Below are 20,620 nucleotides of genomic sequence, written 5' to 3'. Positions count from 1 at the left end.
TGGATCAGCTCCATCCTGCAGACAGAGCAAGGGCTCCCACAGCCTTAGCAGCTCAAGCCCCATTCTGCCTCCTTTACCTCGCTACTACCTCCTTAAGCCAAGTTGGGGCAGCTTCCTGATCTGATCTAGGGTGAAAGAGCCCACTGAAACCCTGCCCTTGGCAACCTTTAGACCAGACAGATGCATTCCTGAACTCTCCACAGGCCAGGTGTCATCTTCCGAGGGGTTGGTGGCCTTGGGCTTCAGCACTTCTCTAAGCATCTAGTCCCGAGGGAAAGTGCCACCAGCTCGCTAAGTGCCAGCCTTATGTCCCTTCCAGCAGCTGAGGAGCGGTAAAAGCATGGCCCAGTTCTTAGCTAGCTGGGGTTTAATTTCTGTGATGTAGCCTCTGTGATCACTCTCTTTTTACAAGGAGCCAGGGGCTGCACAACTGGGATTTGAACTCAGGCTTGCTGGTTCATGCTGTCCCCGGCTTCGGGACCCTTCACATCAAAGGAGTGATACTCGGGTAGTATAGAATTTCAGGCAAGTGGGTAAAAGGAATTCAGAGCTAGATTTTCACCATCATAGTGGTGGGATGCCCCACACCAATCCTTGAGGGACAAGGGATGAAGTTTTTAGGTAACTGAATTCACATGCAGTTGTAACAAAAGAATACAAAGGGATGCTTTTACTCCTCAGTGGTCACATCTTGGAGAGTTGTAGTGTGGAGTCAGCTGGCACCTGCACCTGTCTAATTTACATTTCCCTTGTTTCCCAGGAGGAGGAATAGGGGGATGGGAATGGCAGATCAGGGGTGCAGGATAGCTGGCTGGGGTGTCTGAGTACTGGAGACAAAGGGATGGGGAAGGAAAAGGGTAGGGAGAGCAGTAGGCCTCTCAGTGACCTTGAGGAAGGCAAAGTTAGCCATGTCTTAGCTGTCTGCCTTTGCTACACCTTGCTGTGTAGCCCATGCTCTGGCTGGGAACATCTTTGCCCATCAGGTGGTGGGCATCTTTGGTTAGTGCTGGCATCCTCCAGCAAACCTGGCCTCTGGTGAGGATGGCAGAAACTCTGTGTGTGGCTTGCTCATTGCTGTGTCTCCCCCTCCTCCTCCTGCTCTGGAAATCCTCACTGAAACAGAGCAGGGGCCAGAGCCAGGGCTGGGGTGGGCAGGACCTCCTCACCGAGGCAGAGCACGGGCCAGAGACAGGGCTAGGGTGGGCAGGACCTCAGTCTCGGCAGAGGATACACAGGGTTGGAAGCTTCAGTTTCTCACCGGCTTTTGCCCTTCTGTCACCTGTGTGCAGGTTCATCATGCCTAGTGGCGTATAAGAAGACCCCGCCACCTGTCCCTCCACGTACCACATCAAAGCCCTTCATCTCCGTCACAGTCCAGAGCAGCACCGAGTCCGCCCAGGACACCTATCTGGACAGCCAGGACCACAAAAGTGAGGTGACAAGCCAGTCGGGCCTGAGCAATTCCTCGGACAGCCTGGACAGCAGTACTCGACCGCCCAGCGTGACGCGGGGTGGAGTCACCTCAGCCCCTGAGGCCCCAGAGCCACCCCTAAAACATGCAGCTCTGAAGAGTGGTGAACAAGGGACGCTGACCAGTTCTGAGGCCCACCCTGAGGCCATCCCCAAACGGAAACTGTCATCGATAGGAATACAAGTAGGGGCTCCTTTTGCACTCTGTGTCCTCAGTCCACTCCGTGCACCTGCCTGCGTGTAATTACATCTGGTGAGGCCCACTAGGTCTCCTGGGAAAAGGTGGTTTGTCTGTCTATTTTGGGGGGACCAGCCTCAAGTGGCTGAACCAAATTCTACCACATCTTCCTCGTGTTCCCCTCGCCCTGTGCTGCAGCCTGCAGCCTTGGGGTCATGTTCCTGACCTCCAGCGGGTTGTCCCAGTGAATGTAGTTACACTCAGCCAGCCATCTGTCCACTGTTTGCCTGTCCACTGTCTGTCTGTCCACTCCACTCTCTGCCCTACCAGCCAGCCATGGGAGGTGGGATGGGCCTAACAGTTCTCTAATCCAAGGTCAGCACGGTGTGGCGGCCATAGCCCCGCTTGGCAGTGGGAGCTGCATGGAGTGTAAATGCAGATGGCCCATGGGCTGCAGACCCAGGGCCCTTGAACCACAGGGGTTGCTCATGGGGAATTTTACCCAGAGCCTTCTCTGGCCATGGAGACAGGTAGGTGGGGCTTGAGGCTCCAGGCCCTTATGATACCAATCCCAGGGTCTCCATCCCTGGAAAGGATCCAGGCAGGTGGTTTCCCAGGGCCAAGTGGCCAAAGCCAGCAGGCCCTTCCAGAAACTAAACTCACTGTGCAGACATAGCTCACAGCACAGTGGTTACGAGCTCCCCATTCCCCACCCACTGCCTTGCGGAACCACCTACATGCACGCCACATGGTGCTCTGTCATCTTCCAGTTGAGCTGGGGAAATTTGGCTCCTACCTGGGAATGTTCACAAGTTGTACTGAGTCTAAACAGAGGACTCTCCTGTTCTGGCTGGACCTTCAGACTAAAGGGGAGCATGCTTGAGGAGTGGGGGAGGGGTGGAAGCAGACAGAGCTCCCCAAACCCAGGGGTACATCAAAGTGGTATACTTTGTGGCTCAGCCTGGCAGAGATCTCCATTTCCCCAGCCAAGCTTGTGACAAAGCTGGAGTGCAGAAGGAAGCTGAGATGCAGAGAGGACGGGGACTGAGTGAGCAGCTCCCCGCGACATTCTCCCACTTGCCTGGATTTGTTTCCCTGGAGAGGCAGCACTGGGCTTCAGTTCCACATTTCTGTGGAAGAGGAGATTCCTGTGTTCTTCTCAGAGGATGCTGTAGAGCCAATCCAGCTCCACAGGTCCACAGCGAGAAGCCTGGTCTCTGACGCCCACATCCTTGGGTAACCCTGGCCTTTCATTGGCCCAGTGTCCCTGCCTCCCCGGAAGGTGTGAGAAACAGGAGCACCCTGGTGCCTTTCACTGGTAAACAACACTGAGGAGTGAGCCCATGTAGGCGCCCCTGCCCTTGGATCACCTCCCTGTTCTACATGTTCTTGGGGGTGCAGTGGCGCTGCAAATCAGGCCCTTGCCTCTGTTGGCGAGGCCTGAAGGCTGGAGTGACCCCCCGCCTCCAGTTTTCAAGGTGTCATCTTGCTCCTCAGTGCCTTGAGCCCAGGGTCAGTTGTGGGTTTTTTTCATTCTTGAGCCATGAAGGAAAGGCAGGCCTGCCCACTCCACAGCCAGCCCCTTTGTCCCAGAACAGCAGGGCAAGCCCAGAGCATCCCTGTGGCTGTGTCTTCTTCACAGGTGTGTAGAGGGAGTGTCAGCCAAGGCACTAGGCCCCATGAGGGCCTCCCCAGTGTCCAGGGACTCAGCTGGCTCTTGCTTTACAAGCTGCTCTCCAGAACTGCTGCCAAATTTTGCCCTTGGTCTGGGCGCCTCCAGCCTGCCCTTCCAGGCTTCAGCCTCAGGGTTGGGGAGTGGTCTTTGCCTTAAGACAGCCCCCAGCTTCCATTACACCAGATAACGGCTGTGGCTTTGTGTGTGTGTGTTTTCTTTCTCTTTCGTCGTCCTTTTTTCTTCCCTCTGATGTATGTAAAGGAGAGAACTAGAAGGAACGGTTCCCACCTCTCGGAGGACAACGGACACAAAGCGATCGATGTGATGGCACCCTCCTCCGAGTAGGGAAAGCCAGTCATCCCCACCCACCTCCCGCCTCCTCGCGCGAATGAGCAGTGCCCGGCTTAACCTGCTGCGGCCTCGGGCCCATGTGCAGTGTCCGCATGCCTCGTGTCTGTCTGTCCACACGTCTGTTTGCGTCGTTCCACTAATGTGAATTTCAGCAGCAAGTGTGTGTTTGTTTTTTATTTTTGTCTTTGTCTCCGTGCCGTTGCTGTCGTTGTCCTCCAATAAGGTTGACTGCATTCAGCCAGTGCCAAAAGAGGAGCCCAGTCCCGCTACCAAATTCCAGTCCATCGGGGTTCAGGTAGAGGACGACTGGCGGTAAGTCGGAAGAGGTGGCCGCTGCTTCTCCTTCCCCTTCCTCCCTTTGCTCTCACCTCTCCTCTCCTTTAACCCACTTCTCCTTTCTTGCTGGATTTCTAATCCCTAAGCTGGGTTTGAGGTGTGGGCGGTGGCCCAGGCTTGGGAGGCTGGGTGGGGGGCAGGCGGGAGGACAAGTGAGCACTTGCTCTGTGAGACCAGTGAGCCGCGGGGCCAGGGCTGGGCTGGGCTGGGATGAGGCCCCAGCTACCCTGATGTTGGTGGTCTTCCTGGCCCCACTGCAGTAAACAGGCAACCTTATGACCTTGTCCTTGTGTGTGTGTGCGTGTGGGTGTGGGTGGGACGGGGCAAGGGCTGAGCTGAGAATGAGATGGGGCTGTGGGACCCGCTTCAGGCGCATGGGGAGCAGATGATGCATCCGTTTCTCTGTCTCCCGTGTGTCCGGGCTGGGGTGGCCTCTGGCCTCTGGTCCTCCTGCTGACTCGTTCCTTCCTGTCCCCAACCCATGCATCCTCCCCCACAGAAGCAGCGCCCCCTCTCACAGTATGTCCTCCCGACGGGACACTGACTCAGACACCCAGGATGCCAATGACTCGAGCTGTAAGTCATCAGAGAAGAGCCTCCCGGACTGTACCCCGCACCCCAACTCCGTCAGTATTGATGCTGGCCCCCGGCAGGCCCCCAAGATTGCCCAGATCAAGCGCAACCTCTCCTATGGAGACAACAGTGACCCTGCCCTGGAAGCGTCTTCGCTGCCCCCACCAGACCCCTGGCTGGAGACCTCCTCCAGCTCGCCAGCAGAGCCAGCCCAGCCAGGGGCCTGCCGCCGGGATGGCTACTGGTTCTTGAAGCTGCTTCAGGCAGAAACAGAGCGCCTGGAAGGCTGGTGCTGCCAGATGGACAAGGAGACCAAAGAGAACAACCTCTCTGAAGAAGGTGGGTGTTGCGAGGTGGGCCTCTGGGTAAGGGGTCGAGGGGGACACAGCTAGTTCTCTGTCTGCATCCAGGCTCTGAGCTACTGAGAGGAACGTCTCAGGGGCTCCCTTCTTGGGCCAGTCTAGTAAATTCACCAGGTTCTTGGAGTCCTCCTTTTGTGCATTTGTGCAGCTACCTAGCCAGACCTCTTTCCAGAAAGGATTAGTGACAACAGCAGCTACTTGTACAGGCTGCACCGGCCAGCCACACTTGGGTTTGAATCCCAGCTTATCCCTTAGCCATGAAATGACCTAGGTCAAGTTTCCCTGAGCTTGACCTTCCTGGTCTGTAGACTGGAGTAGTCCTCTGAAAAGCCTGTTGTGAAGACTGCATGTGGCACTGTATGCCAAGGGCCTGACAGAGAGCTAAGTGTGCAGAGTTGGTACCATCATCTTCCTCCAGCAGCTTCTGAGTACTGTGTGGTCAGCTCTGGGCATCTAACTGGACCATGAAGTGAGACAGAAGTCATCTGTGTTTTCATCTAGTTTCTGTCTATGCCATGCCTGTTGGCAGAAAGTCCCATGAAAGAGCTAGAACTACGTAGGGAGCCAGACACACAGGTGTTCGGCGAGAGTGGCAGGCTTGGAGGTGGGCTTCCCAGAAAGTTCCAGGTTGGCACCCTCACTGACCCGTGCAGCCAGAGCTGGAGTTGCCAGTTAATTCTCCCCTACAGAAGATTCAGGAAGACCCAAGGGGGCCTGACCCCCCGATAGGGTGGGCCCCACGCACAGAGCCCTTTGATGGTTCAGAGGACCTGGCAGAGTCGCTGCCTCACTGTCCTCTAGGCTGCTTCCCAGCTTTCATGTGAGGCAGCTGCTGTGAGGCGTGTGCCCAATAACTTGACAAAATAAATTTAAAAGACAACCAAGGCAAGGATCAGAGAACACTGAAGGCTCTGACAGAGTCCCGCCCTGCCCTGCAGCGGTGCCCCATCAGCTCTGAGTAGCTTAAATAACAACCAGTGCTTCTATTGACTATTTGAGTATGTAAGAATTATTATAGCACTTCATCTGTTTTCTTTTTACATACATTTGGGTTTTTTTTTCTAAAATGAATGGTTGCCTCACTTTATATTTACTATTTGTGAAATCTGCATTTTTCTGCTTAATCTTCCAGCCCTCATCAATGTTCTTTTCCAATTGTACAAATTTACTAGACAATCTCTAGGTTGTGTGTTTTTCTCATGTCCCTTCTGCACTCTCAGGTCTGGCCAGGTTGCCCTAGGAGCTGCTGCCTTGCTGCTGGACCAAGCCTTCCCCTTTCATCCCTGTGTGGCCATCTAGCTTTTTAGGCCGCATGACCATCAGCTTCCTGGATTTGGGGTCCTCAGAGTACTGGAGCACATCATTTGCAGAGACAGTTTATACTGTTTCACATTGTTTGGCTGGAAACAAATTAAGAATAATTAAGTATAAGTTATATATGTGTTTGTATGACTAAAACAGGCATAAACAACACAGTATAAAGTTGTAGTTAGTTTCCCTCAGGGTCTGAAAAGCACCACTGTGCTGAGCCCCCACTCCTCCAGGAAGCTGGATGCCATTCGCTTCAGTCCACTGTCTGTATTAGCCCTGGAAGTTTCCGGAGCTTCACTGTTTCCTGTGAAGTTTCTCAGTCATGTGACCATGGAATGCTTGTGTTTGAAAATATTTCTCTGGAGACTACTTAAGCTTTCATTTGTAATAACTAGTCTCATATCAGTTTTTTACAATAATTCATTTTCTTTTTTTTTTTTTTTCTTTGAAATGTCTATCAGCTAGAGTCCTGACCTGCTGGCTTGATTTCTCTCTTTTGTCTTTTCTTGCCTGTGTATCTTCTTGTTACACTTTCTGGGAGTTTTTCCTTAAGTTTTTTTTCCTTTTACTGTAAGACAGTTTTATTGAGCTCATTTGCGTAGCCATAGAATCCACCACTTAGAAGTGGCATCCAGAACATTCGCAGGGCTGTCAACCATCCGTCTAATTGCAGAGCATTTGGAACTCCGACCCTTCAGAGCAGCCCTGCCCCTCAGCCCTAGGCAGCCAGCCACTCATACATTCTCTGTAAGGAAACCTGTTCTGGGCACTCCATCTAAATGGAGTGTGTGCCTTTCCCTAAACACGTTTTCAAAGCCCCTCAACATTGCAGCATATGTTGACATTTAACTCCTTTTTGTCAACAGATAACATTTAACTTATGCATTCATCTGTTGATTTGGGTTCATTTCCATTTTTAAGTTTGTACAAATAATGCTGCTATAAATATTTTTAAACTGAATTAATCATTGTATTTACTTATTTGAAGATTTATTTATTTTTTTATTACAAAGTCAGATATACAGAGAGGAGGAGAGACAGAGAGGAAGATCTTCTGTCCGATGATTCACTCCCCAAGTGAGCCGCAACGTCTGGTGCTGTGCTGATCCAAAGCCGGGAGCCAGGAACCCCTTCTGGGTCTTCCACATGGGTCCCAAAGCTTTGGGCCGTCCTGGACTGCTTTCCCAGGCCACAAGCAGGGAGCTGGATGGGAGGTGGAGCCACCGGGATTAGAACCAGCACCCATATGGGATCCCGGCACATTCAAGGTGAGGACTTTAGCTGCTAGGCCACGCCGCCGGGCCCTGCTATAAACATTTTTTAAAACACTTATTTTTTATTTGAAAGTCAGATATACAGGAAGAAGCAGAGACAGGCTTTGGGCTGTCCTTGACCACCTTCCTAGGTCACAAGAAGGGAGGAAGCAGGGCTGCTAGGATTAGAACCAGCACCTATATGGGATCCCAGTGCACACAAGGCGAGGACTGCAGTAAACATTTTATGTGCAAGTTTTTTAAAGATTTGCTTTTTTATTGAAACAGAGAATGAGATCTTCCATTTGCTGGTTCACTTCTCAAGTGGCTACAGTGGGCTGAGCTGGGCTGGTCAAAAGCCAGGACCATCTTCTAGGCCTCCCATGTGGGTGGAGGGGCCCAGAGGTTTGGCCATCTTCCACTACTTACCCAGAGGCATTATCAGAGAACTTAATCAGAACTGGATCAGCCAGGACTTTAACCCACAGCGTACAGGACACTGGTGCTGCATCTTTTTTTTTTTTTTAATTGAGCAGACTTTATTTGCTTGTTTTCTAGTTGCTGTCTTAAAGCTTATTTATTTATTGGAAAGTCATTATTTAGAGAAGGAGAGACAGAGAGAAGGATCTTCTGTCCCTGGTTTATACCCAAAGTGGCCGTAATGGCCAGAGCTGCGCCAACCCCCAGCTAAATGCCAGGAGCTTCTTCCAGGTCTCCCACGTGGGCACAGGGTCCCAAGGTTTTGAGCCATCTTCTGCTTTCCCAGGTCACAAATGGGACTGGATGGGAAGTGGAGCAGCTGGAGTACGAACTGGTGCCCATATGGAATGCTGGTGCAATTTTCAGAAGTAACAATAGCGATTGGTGCTGTGACACGGCAGATTAAGTCCCGTATTGGAGTGTCCGTTTGAGTCCTGGGTGCTTGTAACTCTGTTTCCCAAACCTGTCATCATTGCAGATGTCAACTGTACCTACTAAGCAGTAACTTGTCACCACCCTCTCTGTCCTGGCAGTGCCATTCCCCATCTCAGGTCTGTGACTTTGGGTACTCTGCATACTTCATCAAGGGAAGTGTTACTATATCTGTGTCTTTTATGGCTGCATGGCAGTCTTCTGTGCATAGATACCACCTTGTGTTTATCCACTCATGTACTGATGGGCACTTGGGTCCCTGCTGGAGCGTCAGGGCGCTGGTGTCTGTTCCACAGTGTTCCCTGAGAACTCCCACAGTGCAGCGGGCTGGGGAGTTTTTCGGATTTCTCGTAATGACAAAGTCACTGGTGAACAGGAAACTGCAGTGGCTCTTGCTAAATTGTGTCATGTGTTGAATTCTAGTGGCATAACCAGGAGGGCTTTGAGAATCCCTTCTCTCGATGGCTGGGAATCGGAGTGACTTTCCTTGGGAGAGGACCTGGGAATGTCAGTATTGTTTCTCTGGAGTCTTTCGAATCTGTAGGAGAGAACGTTGCAGTTCGTCTGGGGCACGGTCTTGTTGCTGGCACTGCAGAAGTAGGGCAAGGCTTGGCGCATGCAGATGCTGTTTAGTCCACAGCACCTGCTGCTGCCTTTGCTTCAGGTCAGGGCAGCTGGGACAGGGCTGAGCACAGGGAGTGTGAGCACAGGGGAGTTTCCCCACAGACTGAGCACCCCACAGGCCTGGTACAGTCAGTGAGCAACAGGTGTTTAGCTCATCCCACGTCAGTGAGGAAATCTGATGTCTGGCTCTCATTCCAGAGTCCAGCTAGCTGCCAGTGTAGACTCGGGCAGTGATGATGACTCAAGGAGTTGAGCCCCATCACTCATGTGGGAAACCTGTTTAGTGTTCCTGACACCTGACCTTGACATGGCTTGGTCCCAGGCATTGCTGGGATTCAGGGAGTGGACCAAAGAATGGGAGCTATTTCTCTCTCCCTTCCTCCAAGGAAGGAATGGAGATGAAGGTGATACGGCTAATTTACTTAACCCAGAAAGAATTTACTTACACTAGTACACATCTATCCATCCAGAGCAGTATTTCAATATGCATTAAATATTTGAAAATGTAGATATTTGATATTTCTTTTCAAACCAACCTATCAAATTCCAAATGCATTTGTCTTCCTTGCACCTCATCTTGGTTCAGGCAGGCCACAGCACAGTGCTCACGCACCAGGAGTGCTGGTGACTGTCATATTAAACCAGTGCTGCTCTTCAGGGTGATCTGGGGCCGGGCTTCTGGAACCTTAACCAAAGGGGTGACTCAGTGAGCCTGGCACTCTGTCAGACTTAATTCTGTTATTAAGATGAAGATGCCATGCCTCGAGTAAGATTGGTGTTTCCCTTCAATATTACATTTCTTGACAACCAAACCCTAACTCCTGCTACTGAACCAGAACTCTAGGTTTTCAGCAACTGGAATTCACGGGGTGTGGTGCAGCACATTAAGATGTAGCCTGCAACACTGGCATCCCAAATGAACACCAGTTGGGGTCCCAACTACTCCACTTCCATGTTTTCATTAGGCTTAATCTTAATAGTTTGTGCCAGTTTCTGTTTTATAAATGCGATGACTTTATTTTTCAAAGATTTATGTATTTTTGTTACAAAGTCAGATATACAGAGAGGAGGAGAGACAGAGAGGAAGTTTTTCCGTCCAATGGTTCACTCCCCAAGCAGCCGCAGTGGCTGGAGCTGAGCCAATCCAAAACCAGGAGCTTCTTCTGGGTCTCCCACATGGGTACAGGGTCCCAAAACTTTGGGCCATCCTCGATTGCTTTCCCAGGCTACAAATGGGGAGCTGGATGGGAAGCGGGGCTGCCAGGATTAGAACCAGTGTCCAGATGGGATCACGTTCAAGGCAAGGACTTTAACCACTATGCTATCTGAGCCCAGGGATCACTTTTAATATTTACATATTTTAATTCGTGCTAATAGAAATGCTTAATCCTTTTATATGAATATTGTGTCTCCCAAGTCTTTTTTTTTTTAAGATTTATTTTATTTTTATTGGAAAGGTGGATATACAGAGGAGAGACAGAGAGGAAGGTCTTCCATCGATGATTCACTCCCCAAGTGAGCGCAACGGTCGATACTATGCCAATCCGAAGCCAGGAGCCTCTTCCGGGTCTCCCACGCGGGTGCAGGGTCCCAAAGCTTTGGGCTGTCCTCGACTGCTTTCCCGGGCCACAGGCAGGGAGCTGGATGGGAAGCGGGGCTGATGGGATTAGAACCGGCGCCCGGGATCCCGGGCGTGCAAGGCGAGGTCCTTAACCACTGCACCACTGCGCCGGGCCCGTCCCAAGTCTTTTGTAACTGCTCTTTTTAACCATGAAGATATTCCTATCATATAATTACATTTGTCATGAAAAGCAATGACCTTGGCCAGCAGCCTGCCAACTTTTCCTGCTTACCATGCCCATCTCATGAGCATAGCCTGGGAGTGCCAAGGCCCTTATCCACACAGTCCTCCTGTCTCGCATGACGAGAGGAAACTTGCCCACACAGACCCAGCCCCCTCTGTAGAGCACGAGGCAGGATGTGTAACGTCTTTTTGAGGAGCTGTGCTGTGCAAAGCCTGGGTACCTCTGAGACTCTGCCAGAGGGGCAGAGCCCACATCTCACTGGCAAGGAGGCCAGGTTGTCTGAGCTACAAGTCTACTGTGTGGGTGCCAAGAATAAAGCAGACCAAAACCAGTTCTCCTCCTGGCTGAGTCTTCCCGGCTCTCCAGGAGAAGGGCAGGGAGCTCCTGGGGGGAGCACCTGGACAGGAAGTGTGTGGGCACATCTCCTGGTGCCATCCAACTTATTCCAGCTTAGGGCTGCTTCGCTTGCTGGGAGTGCCAGGGCCTGTAGGATGTCAGCCATCATTTTCATCCACCAGTAAGGTCAGGGAGCCTCTGCCTGTTGACCTTGGTCTCACATCTCATGCAGGTGGCACTTTAGGACACCCTTACCATGGTGTGACCAAGTCACAGACACAGCCAGGTTGTTGCAGATTTTTACTGCTGCCAGACTGAGAACATGCAACTTGCAGTAGATGTCTACCCCTGGCAGGGCTGAGGCTTGGTGCAGGACAAAGATGCCCAGAGCCACGGAGACCTGGTGGCCGGGCATACGTGCCGGTTGGTTGCCCTTTGCTTGCAGGTGAATTCTGACTTCAGAAACTTAAGGATGCAAATGCAGGAAAAAGACATGCGGGGCCAGGACAGTGACTTATAGCCATGTTCCTTGTACCAATTAACAAAGAAATGACACCAGATAAGTTGGAGTTGGGGAAAATGCAGACACATGGTTTAGAAGAGCTGTAAGAGGGCCTGGTGCAATAGCCTAGCAGCTAAAGGCCTCATCTCACATGTGCCAAGATTCCATATGGGCGCCAGTTCTAAACCTGGTGGCCCCACTTCCCATCCAGCTCCCTGCTTGTGGCCTGGGAAAGCAGTCAAGTACAGCCCAAAGCCTTGGGATCCTGCACTACGTGGGAGACCCAGAAGAGGCTCCAGACGCCTGACTTCAGATCGGCCCAGATCCAGCCGTTTTGGCCTCTTGGGGAGTGAATCATCAGATGGAAGATCTTCCTCTCTTTCTCTCCTCTGTAAAAAAAAAAAAAAAAAAAAAAAAAAGCTGTAGCACACTGATCTGTACCTCGTGTTGTAGTTCAGCGATTGGCCAAGGCTGATGATGGATGAAGTCAGTGACGGCCACGCTGGCCGCAGAACTTGACGCGCGGCACCGTCGGTCACCCCCGCAAGGCTTGCTGCACCCGCTGCGGGGAAGTGCCGAATGGGGCGAGTTTGGAGCTCGTGGGAATCGGGTCTTAGCAGTGAGGCCCCATGAAGGAAGCGCACATGCTGTTGGTGGATTTGGGGGTGTCTTGAGTGCTCATTTTCTAGGGTGGGCAATTGTCACACAGGTGACCGTCTTCATTCACCTTAGGACGTTTGCTTGGTAAGCCCCTCCCTCTTGGGTTCCTTTGTGTTTATGGCATAAACCTTACAGTATTTGCTAATAATACCAATTCCATGTCTCTGTTCTTGGTGCAAAGCTCACAGTGAAGGGGAAGAGTGGGTCACATCCATTCCTCAGCCTTTTTTTTTTTTTTTACTGGAAAGTCAGAGAGGAGAGACAGAGAGGAAGATCTTCCATCCTGCGGTTCACTCCTCAAGTGGCCATAATGGCCGGAGCTGAGCCGATCCAAAACCAGGGACCAGGAGCTTCTTCCACATCTCCCACACGGGTGCAGGGTCCCAAGGTCTTGGCCTGTCCTCAACTGCTTTCCCAGGCCACAAGCAGGGAGCTGGATGGGAAGAGGAGCAGCCAGGATATGATCTGGCACTTATGCCCGTTCAAGGCAAGGACCTTAGCCACTAGGCTATGGCATAGGCCTCCTTCCTCAGTCTTGCCCACATGAGGAGCACCACATGCTGCACAGTTTTAGGAGCAAAACTAGAGTCCTGGTCTTGCTGGGACTTGGGATCTCATGGATCCTAAGAGGCAGGGGCACAGGTGCGAGCCAAGGGAAGCCTGCAGCAGGACAGTGAGCTCCGCCTGGGCAGAGGGTGCAGTGCCCGTCTTGCTGAGGGTGGTCAAGGGTACCTTCCCTTGAAGCAAAAACCAGAGGGAGGGAGCTGTGAGAACTGGGCAGAGATGTGGGAGAAGAGCCCGCCTGAGAGGGAACAGCTGCACAAGAAGCATGGCAGGCATGTTCTTGGCCGAGGGAGAGCAGGTGGGCGTGGCCGTGTCCTGGAGGACGAGGGACTGATGAAGGCCACGAGGAAGACCTGACTTTCGCTCTAGGCAGAACACTTAGTGGAGAGCTGCACGCGCTGCAGTTTATCTGTTACTAAAGGTTGACCTGGTTGCTGTGTTCTAATGAGGTTGGACCAAGGGTGCGTGGGTGCAAGTCGGGGGGGGGGGAGTCTGTGGGTGAGAGGAGAAAGTGGGGGAGTGCAGGCTGGAGGGAGGAATCACATTTAGACCAGAGCTTCCCAAGACTGGGAGTGAGGTAAGAGTGAAAGCAGTCGGCGTGGTTTGGAGTTGCCCCTAAAGAGGAAGACCGCAGGAGGCCTGGATAGCAGGAGTTCAGCTTTGAACAAACTTGACATTCATGATTGGACTCTGGGGTAGAGAAGACGAGCCGGCAGGTGGCTGTTTAGGAGTCTTAGGTCCATCTGGAAGGTGATCCTCGGCTTTGTCAGAACACACAGGGCTGATCAGGAGGAGGCTCCCAGGGAGAAGAGGAGCCACGCAATCTAAAGATGGCATGAGACACGGGTCCTTGAGGGGAACAGGCATGCCAGGAGGCCAGATAGGATAAAGGACTCATGGCAAGGAGATCAGCTGTGTGGGCAGCTGCTGATGGGCTGGGCGGCCTGACTGGAAGAGTGGGGAGAACAGGAGGGAACCGGCCCTGTCAGGTACTCACTCCATCGATGAGCTTTGCTGGGCAGGTAGAGCAGGGCTGGATTTCTAATAATGGGATGATACAGCAAGTATGTATTGATGACCTTGCTAGACTTTATGCATATGACTTTATGCATATGCAGATGACCTTATGACTTTAGCACGGGCAGGTGGAGGCCTATCCAAGAGACAGCGGCCTCTAATGAGCAGGTTCGGGGAGCAGATCTGAAGCAGTGGCCCAGGACAGCATGGAAGAGAAGGGAAAGGCCATGGGGGGAGTACCACAGTGGGGGGGGGGCCACGCCAGGCCCCAAGAGCTGAGGGCCTCACTTTCTTTTCAGTGTAATGAGGTCATACTTAGAGAGTGTGCCCATCACACCACATCCTAGAAGAGTGTGTTTGTCTATTTCCCCTTAAAATGTCAAATCTGACTTCCTGTACAAGGAGGATAGGCTTGGTGCGTCATGTGGGTCTGTAATGTTCCTAGTGAATACGTAGCGATCTAAGTTGTTTTTTCAGAAGGCATATTCATCACTGGCCTCAAAGTTTTCATCTGTAGCAGCTCTCCTCACCATTCTTTACCTTCAACCTTGTGTACTGTCCTTTGCCAGTGTCCACTGGGTTGCTTTTTTTAAAATGTTTTTTTTATTAGGCAAATTTACAAAGAGAAGGAGAGAGAGAAGGATCTTCCATCCTCTGTTTCACTCCTCAAGTGGCCACAATGGTTGGAGCTGAGCTGATCAAAGCCAGGAGCCATGAGCCTTGTCTGGGTCTCCCATGTGGGTGCAGGGTCCCAAGGCCTTGGACATCCTCTACTGCTTTCCCGGACCACAAGCAGGGAGCTGGAAAGGAAGTGGATCAGCCGGGACACAAACTGGCCCCATATGGGATTCCAGCAGATGTAAGGCGAGGATTTAGCCACTAGGCTGTTGCACCAGGCCCTGGGTTTTAGGTTTTATCCAGTCTGTTTATTTCAGAAACATTTGGTGTAGCCCTTCACAATATAAGTTTTAGAATTTATTGCCGGAGTCCAGCTCCAGCTGAGTTCGGAACTCGAGAAGGGTGCGTGGATGAGGCGTAAAGAGGAAAGAAAGAGACGGACCACTAGGACTTCATGATCATAATGGACAATGCGGGAAAGCTGTCCGCTTTATTTATACAAAATCAGTCAAATTCTGGCTCAGACTTTTTACGTCATGAACAAGTGGGTGTTTATAAGGATAATTCTGCCATTAGTTTTACCTAGAAACAGTAGAAGTTCCTGCTAGGATTCTTATCCTACAACTCAATCTTGTATCACAAAGAAAAGGAGAACTTAAAGATCAAGGAAAGAATGAAAGCCTAAATACAGGTCCCTTGATTAGCAAAGGTTCAGTGGGGACAGCCAAGACAATAGGAGTGATAAAGGGCCCCATTTGCAAGACATTGACCTCCAAGCTCAGGCTGAGCAAAAGGTTAACCTCGCAGTAGCAAATGCCAGGATGGATTAGAATTCTTCCGCAGGGCGGTCCAGTGTCCATGCAAAAGAAGGTGGAGATGCATTCAGGTGGTTGTAGAGACATCCGCCTGGTGGGCCCTGCCGAACAGCGGGAAATTCCTTGCGGCCCTGCCTGCAATGGAACACTCTTCACCCCCTCATGTCCCCCACATCTACTGCACGGACCCCAGCAATTTATTTGAAAGATAGTTATAAATAGGAGAACAAAGATTTTTCATCCATTAGTTTGTTCTCCAAGTGGCTACAACAGCCAGGGCTGGACCAGGCTGAATCCAGGAGTCGGGAGCATTATCCGGGTCTCCAAGGTACTTGAGCCCATCTGCTGCTGCTTCCCCAGGTACATGTGCAAGGAGTTGGACTGGACATAGAGCCACTGGAACACTCAGCTGGGATGCCAGTGCACGAGACATGGTTCCACCACTGTGCCACAACACTGGCCTCAAAATGATTCTTATTCTGTGCTATACATTCTACTTCTCTTTTTTGTAACTTACTTGTCTGAAGAGCAAAGAGGGATGAAGATCTTTTATCTTTTGGTTCATTTCCCAAATGCCGGCAACACCTGGGGCCAAGCCAGGCTGAGCCGGAGCCCAGAGTCCCGTCTGGGTCTCCGCATGGCAGCAAGGTCTCAGGTACCTGGGCCGTCTGCTGCTTTGCAAGGCACGTCCGCAGGAGGCTGGGCATCCACACTGGGTCTCCCACCCACAGTGCCTGCCTTGTTCTATCTTCTGAGGTCTCTTCTTCTGCCTTTTGGATTGATACATTCCTGTACCGCTCCTGTACCACTTTGACCTTTTACAAGCATTTGAGGCTGTAGTCATTGGGACTAGGTTTGCCCACAGATAACATTAAAAGAGAGAGAACAGCATGTGTGGGAGAGTGGTTTGAAAAGATTGTTGATTTTGCCCAACTTGAGGAATGGCTGACTAGTGGTGGTGCGACTGGTTTCCACGCACAAGGTCTCCTCACTCAGCGCGGCTGTGGGGCCCGGGTGACAGGCAGCAGGCAGGCCCCACGTCTCACTCGGGGCATTCAGCCGTCTGTGCCGCACAGGGGGCACAGGAGTCTAGGAAGATCGAGGGCATCGGTTGATGACTTGTTTTCAGGAGCCTAGGCGCGCCTCGTGGAGTGCGCACCTGACACGGTCCTCGCGCTGGCACCGCGTCCCAGTGTAACTGGCCCTGATGTTGCGGTGTCTGCATGCTGTGCCTCTCAGTTACGGGATATTTTGTCCTAGAAAAACCACACCATATGTAAGAAATGGTTGTGGTTTTACTTCCACTAAATAAGTTGCCATTTAATATGAATTTTAAAAATGGAAGAAGCTGGGGTTGTTAATCTGCTACTGCTTACAATGCTTATATCCCATATCCTGTGCCAGTTCAAGTTCCAGCTGCTTTTTCCCATCCAGCTCCCTGCCTGTAGCCTGGGAAAGCAGCAGAGGACGGCACAGGGCCTTGGGACCCTGCACCTGCGTGGGAGACCTGGAAGAAGCTCCTGGCTTTGGATCAGCTCAGCCTGAAATATCCAGTGGATGGGCTTGCTCTCTCTGTTTCTCATTGCTTAAATCTGCCTTTAAAAAACAAAACAAAACATAAACTGTGAAGTTACAGAGAAGGAGAGACAGAAAGAGCTGCCGTCAGCTGGATCCCTCCCCAGGAGAAGAACAGGAAGATCTTCAGTCCGTTGATTCACTCCCCAAATGGCTGCAACAGCTGGAGCTACACCGATCCAAAGCCAGGGGCCAGGAGCTTCTTCCAGGTCTCCCACATGGGTGCAGGGACCCAAGGCTTTGGGCCATCCTTGACTGCTTTCCCAGGCCACAGCAGGGAGCTGGATGGGAAGCAGGGCTTCAGGGATTAGAACCAGCACCCATATGGGATCCTGGCATGTGCAAAGCAAGGACTTTGCACAAGTAGCTGCTAGGCTACTGCACTGGGCCCATGAGTTTTAAGATTTGTCTGTCAGGAGAGGGTGTTGGCACAACGGATAAGCCACTGCTTGGGATGGCCACACCCACATTGGAGTGTTAGGATTCAAGTCCCAGCTCCATTTTTCATTTCAGCACTTTTGCTCATGCACACTCTTGGAGGCTGCAGGAAATGGCTCAGGTAACCGCCACCAGGGGGCAGGGCACCTGGATTGAGTTTCTGGCTCCACCCTGATCATTGTGGGCATTTGTGCAAGATCTGTGTTCCTGTCTCTTTGCCTTTTAGATTATTAATTTTTAAAAGATAAGCTTTCAATTTCTGCAGAGGCTTCTGGGATTTGATTTTGATATGGTTTATGTAAAACTGTCAGCGTGGGCAGCAGTGCCACTTAATGCTAGTGAATGTTCCAGTGCGTGAGCGTGTTTGTTCAGCATCTTAAAGTTTTCTATGATATTTTACAACTGTTGGTGTAAAACTTGTGTTAAATTGATTCATATTTTATTCCCTTTGCTATTAGAATGGAATTATTAATTTCTTTTTCCAGCTGTTCATTGCTGTAGAAATGTAGTTGACTTCTGTATACTGATCTTGTATCCTGCACCCTTTGCTGGACTTGTTTTCATGTGTGAGTCACATCACCTGAGGGGACAGACTCCTGTTTCTTCCCACTCTGCATTCCTCTATTTAGTTTTTGCGTAGGAGCCTTGGCTCTCAGTCACGTTGAACGGAAGGGGTAAGGGCGCGCGTCCTCGTGTGTGTCATCGTTTTCTTGATCTTAGGGGAGAATTAATTCAATCCGAGGCCAGTGGGTAGAATGCCAGCCGGGCACTGCTGGGTTTGGCACACCTCCTTGCGTCCTCATAAAGGAAGTTTCTGAGCTCTGGGCATGAGGCACGTCTTAGATTTGTGGGAAAAGCCAGTGTGTTCTCCACAGAGGCTACACCAAATTATACAAGAATGTTCCAGACGTTTGTGGGGAAATGGAATTAAAAGTTTATTTTGGTACAGAAATATTTTGAAACCTACACTTTTTTTTTCGAACAGGAATGTTCTGTGACTTTTCTGAAGACTCATTTCCTTCCGTTTAGCACTATGCAAAAGTGTTCGGTGTTTCGTATCTAACACCAGTCTATAGATGTGAAACTGCGGTTGCAATTTCTTATTTCAATCATAATTCATAAAGTGTTATTTTTGTAAGACAAATTCTAGGCCGGTGCTTGCTGCTCCCTGACTGCGCCATCAGTCTTCCCACTGCCCTTCTGAACGCAGCTTGGTCGTTTTTTCCCTCTGCTGCCAAGGTTTTCTCACACTGTGATTATCTTCCTCTACATGCAAATGCACACATGCACACACGCTCAGAATTGCTCAGCCAACAGCCTCGTTATATCAGTCTCAGTATGTCTAAGATTTTGTTATAACGTGTGTTCAAATGTGATGTTAGAATAATCATGAAAGAAAAATGGTGGGATGAGGGTTGCAGATATATTATCTGTAATTTTTAAGAAGTTAAAATCATTCCAGTTAGAACAAAGACTCAGAGTAGTTACATCATTAGACGGTCTCGTAATCATCGTGTTTGGTTTTTATAAGAAGTTTTACTCGAATGCCTGGCCGGGTGTGATTTTCCGTCCTCTCCGGCAATCACAGGACTCGCGGGGACTCGGCCATTGTTGCTCACATCTGCTCCAGCTGCTTCTCACCTGTGGACTCTCGCTACTCAAGTGCCATGTCTTTTACTTGCTGCTTCCTTTCTTTTTTTTTTTTTAAGATTTATTTTTATTGTAAAGTCAGATATACAGAGAGAGGGAGAGAGAGGAAGGTCTTCTGTCCAATGGTTCACTCCCCAAGTGAGCGCAATGGCCAAAGCTGAAACGACCCAAAGCCAGGAGCTTCTTCCGAGTCTCTCAGGCGGGTGCAGGTTCCCAAGGCTTTGGACCGTCCTTGACTGCTTTCCCAGGCCACAGGCAGGGAGCTGGATGGGAAGCGGGGCTGCCAGAGTTAGAACCAGTGCCCATATGGGATCCCGGTGCCTTCAAGGCAAGGACCTTAGCTACTAGGCTACCGCACTGGGCCCTCTTTTATATTTTCTTTTAGGCTTCAGTCTGGGAGCTTTTTTGATTTTGAATTTTATAGTACATTCCGTAGAGTCTGGGGGGTGGTTTCTAATCTAAAGCCACTTAATTTCAGTTACTGTAGCTTTCAGGTGTCTGCCCTCTGGCTGGGTGTCTAGTCCCTTGCTTCCCTGTAGTGCACTCCGGTTTTCTTTCTTCCATGTGCATTTGGCAAAATCTCCTGATGTGCCTGGTTAATTTGTTTCAATGTTAGAGACCACATGAAAACGCTAGAGACAATTTGAGACAAAGGTTCAGAAAATTATACTAAGAGAAAATTAGAATAAGACCAGGTCAACTTAGTCCAGATGGAATCGGGCTCATTCTGACTTGGGTCATGGCGCCAGCCCGTTCCTGGTGCTGCCGCCTCCTGCAGTGCGCAGTGCAGCACGCCCACAACCCCTTGCACAGCCCGGCTCCTCCTGCCATCACCGCGGCTGCTGGGGGCTTGGCCCAGCTGAATGTACTTTGTCTCACTGAGTGCTGCCCCTCAGGTTCCTCTGAATTCAGTTTTCCTCCCTGTGAAGTTCCCCTAAGTTACACTCAGCCGCTCAGGCTTGTGCTGCGGATACACCGCGGGGTGCTCCAGACAGCACAGAGCAGCCTCGCCCAACGGCCATTTCCTCGTTGTGATCTTAGCTTCCCAAAGTCTGGTTGCTTCAGTAATTTTTCTGTAAAGACTTGTGGTTATCACTGTTACTTTGTGAAAAGATTTTTATTGGAACATGAGCCACACAGGGAGGAGAGATAGAAAAAAGATCTGCTGACTCACTCCCCAGGTGGTCTCAATGGCTGCAGATGAGCTGCCCAAAGCCAGGCGCTTCCGGGTCTCCCATGAGGGTGCAGGGTCCCAAGGCTTTGGGGCGTCCTCAGCTGCTTTCCCAGGCAGGGAGCTGGATGGGAAGTGGAGCAGCCGGGATTAGAACCGGCGTCCATATGGGATCCCAGCACATTCAAGGTGAGGACTGTAGCCTCTATGCTACTGGGATGATCTTTAACTTCCATCTTCTTTACAAATCTGGATCTAAGTTTAGTGCTAGAAACTGTCCTCAGGAGCTTGGGCTGGGCTCCCAGTCTGTCCCGGTGAGAATGGACTCAGTGTACAGGAAAGTGACTCGCTGCTATCCAGAAACTGCACAGGCTGTCCTGAGGCAGGCCGGGGGACGGGACGCTCGCTCACTCGCTCGCCCGGC

At 50.9% G+C, this 20,620-nt stretch overlaps 1 protein-coding gene across 6 annotated transcripts in view; it reads left to right on the top strand.

Moving 5' to 3' along the window:
* DLGAP4 (DLG associated protein 4) overlaps positions 1 to 20,620 on the top strand; it is a 64,885-nt gene that overhangs the window by 41,361 nt on the left and 2,904 nt on the right. For 4 of the 6 annotated variants that reach the window (XM_040981532.1, XM_040981530.1, XM_040981534.1 and 1 more), the window contains 3 exons: positions 1,290 to 1,654; positions 3,898 to 3,986; positions 4,510 to 4,922. In XM_040981532.1, the coding sequence (XP_040837466.1) occupies positions 1,290 to 1,654; positions 3,898 to 3,986; positions 4,510 to 4,922 (867 nt within the window). Of the gene's footprint in view, positions 1 to 1,289; positions 1,724 to 3,584; positions 3,665 to 3,897; positions 3,987 to 4,509; positions 4,923 to 20,620 lie in introns of those variants that run through there. The other 2 variants (XM_040981531.1, XM_040981535.1) reach the window with 2 other exon arrangements.

This window comes from Ochotona curzoniae, unplaced genomic scaffold (assembly GCF_017591425.1).
Source record: "Ochotona curzoniae isolate NIBS_2020 unplaced genomic scaffold, NIBS_Ocur_1.0 contig_3520, whole genome shotgun sequence".
In the NCBI taxonomy this organism is placed as follows: Eukaryota; Metazoa; Chordata; class Mammalia; order Lagomorpha; family Ochotonidae; genus Ochotona; species Ochotona curzoniae.
The sequence above is the reverse complement of the archived record's forward strand: the minus strand, read 5'-3'. Positions and strand labels throughout refer to the sequence as shown.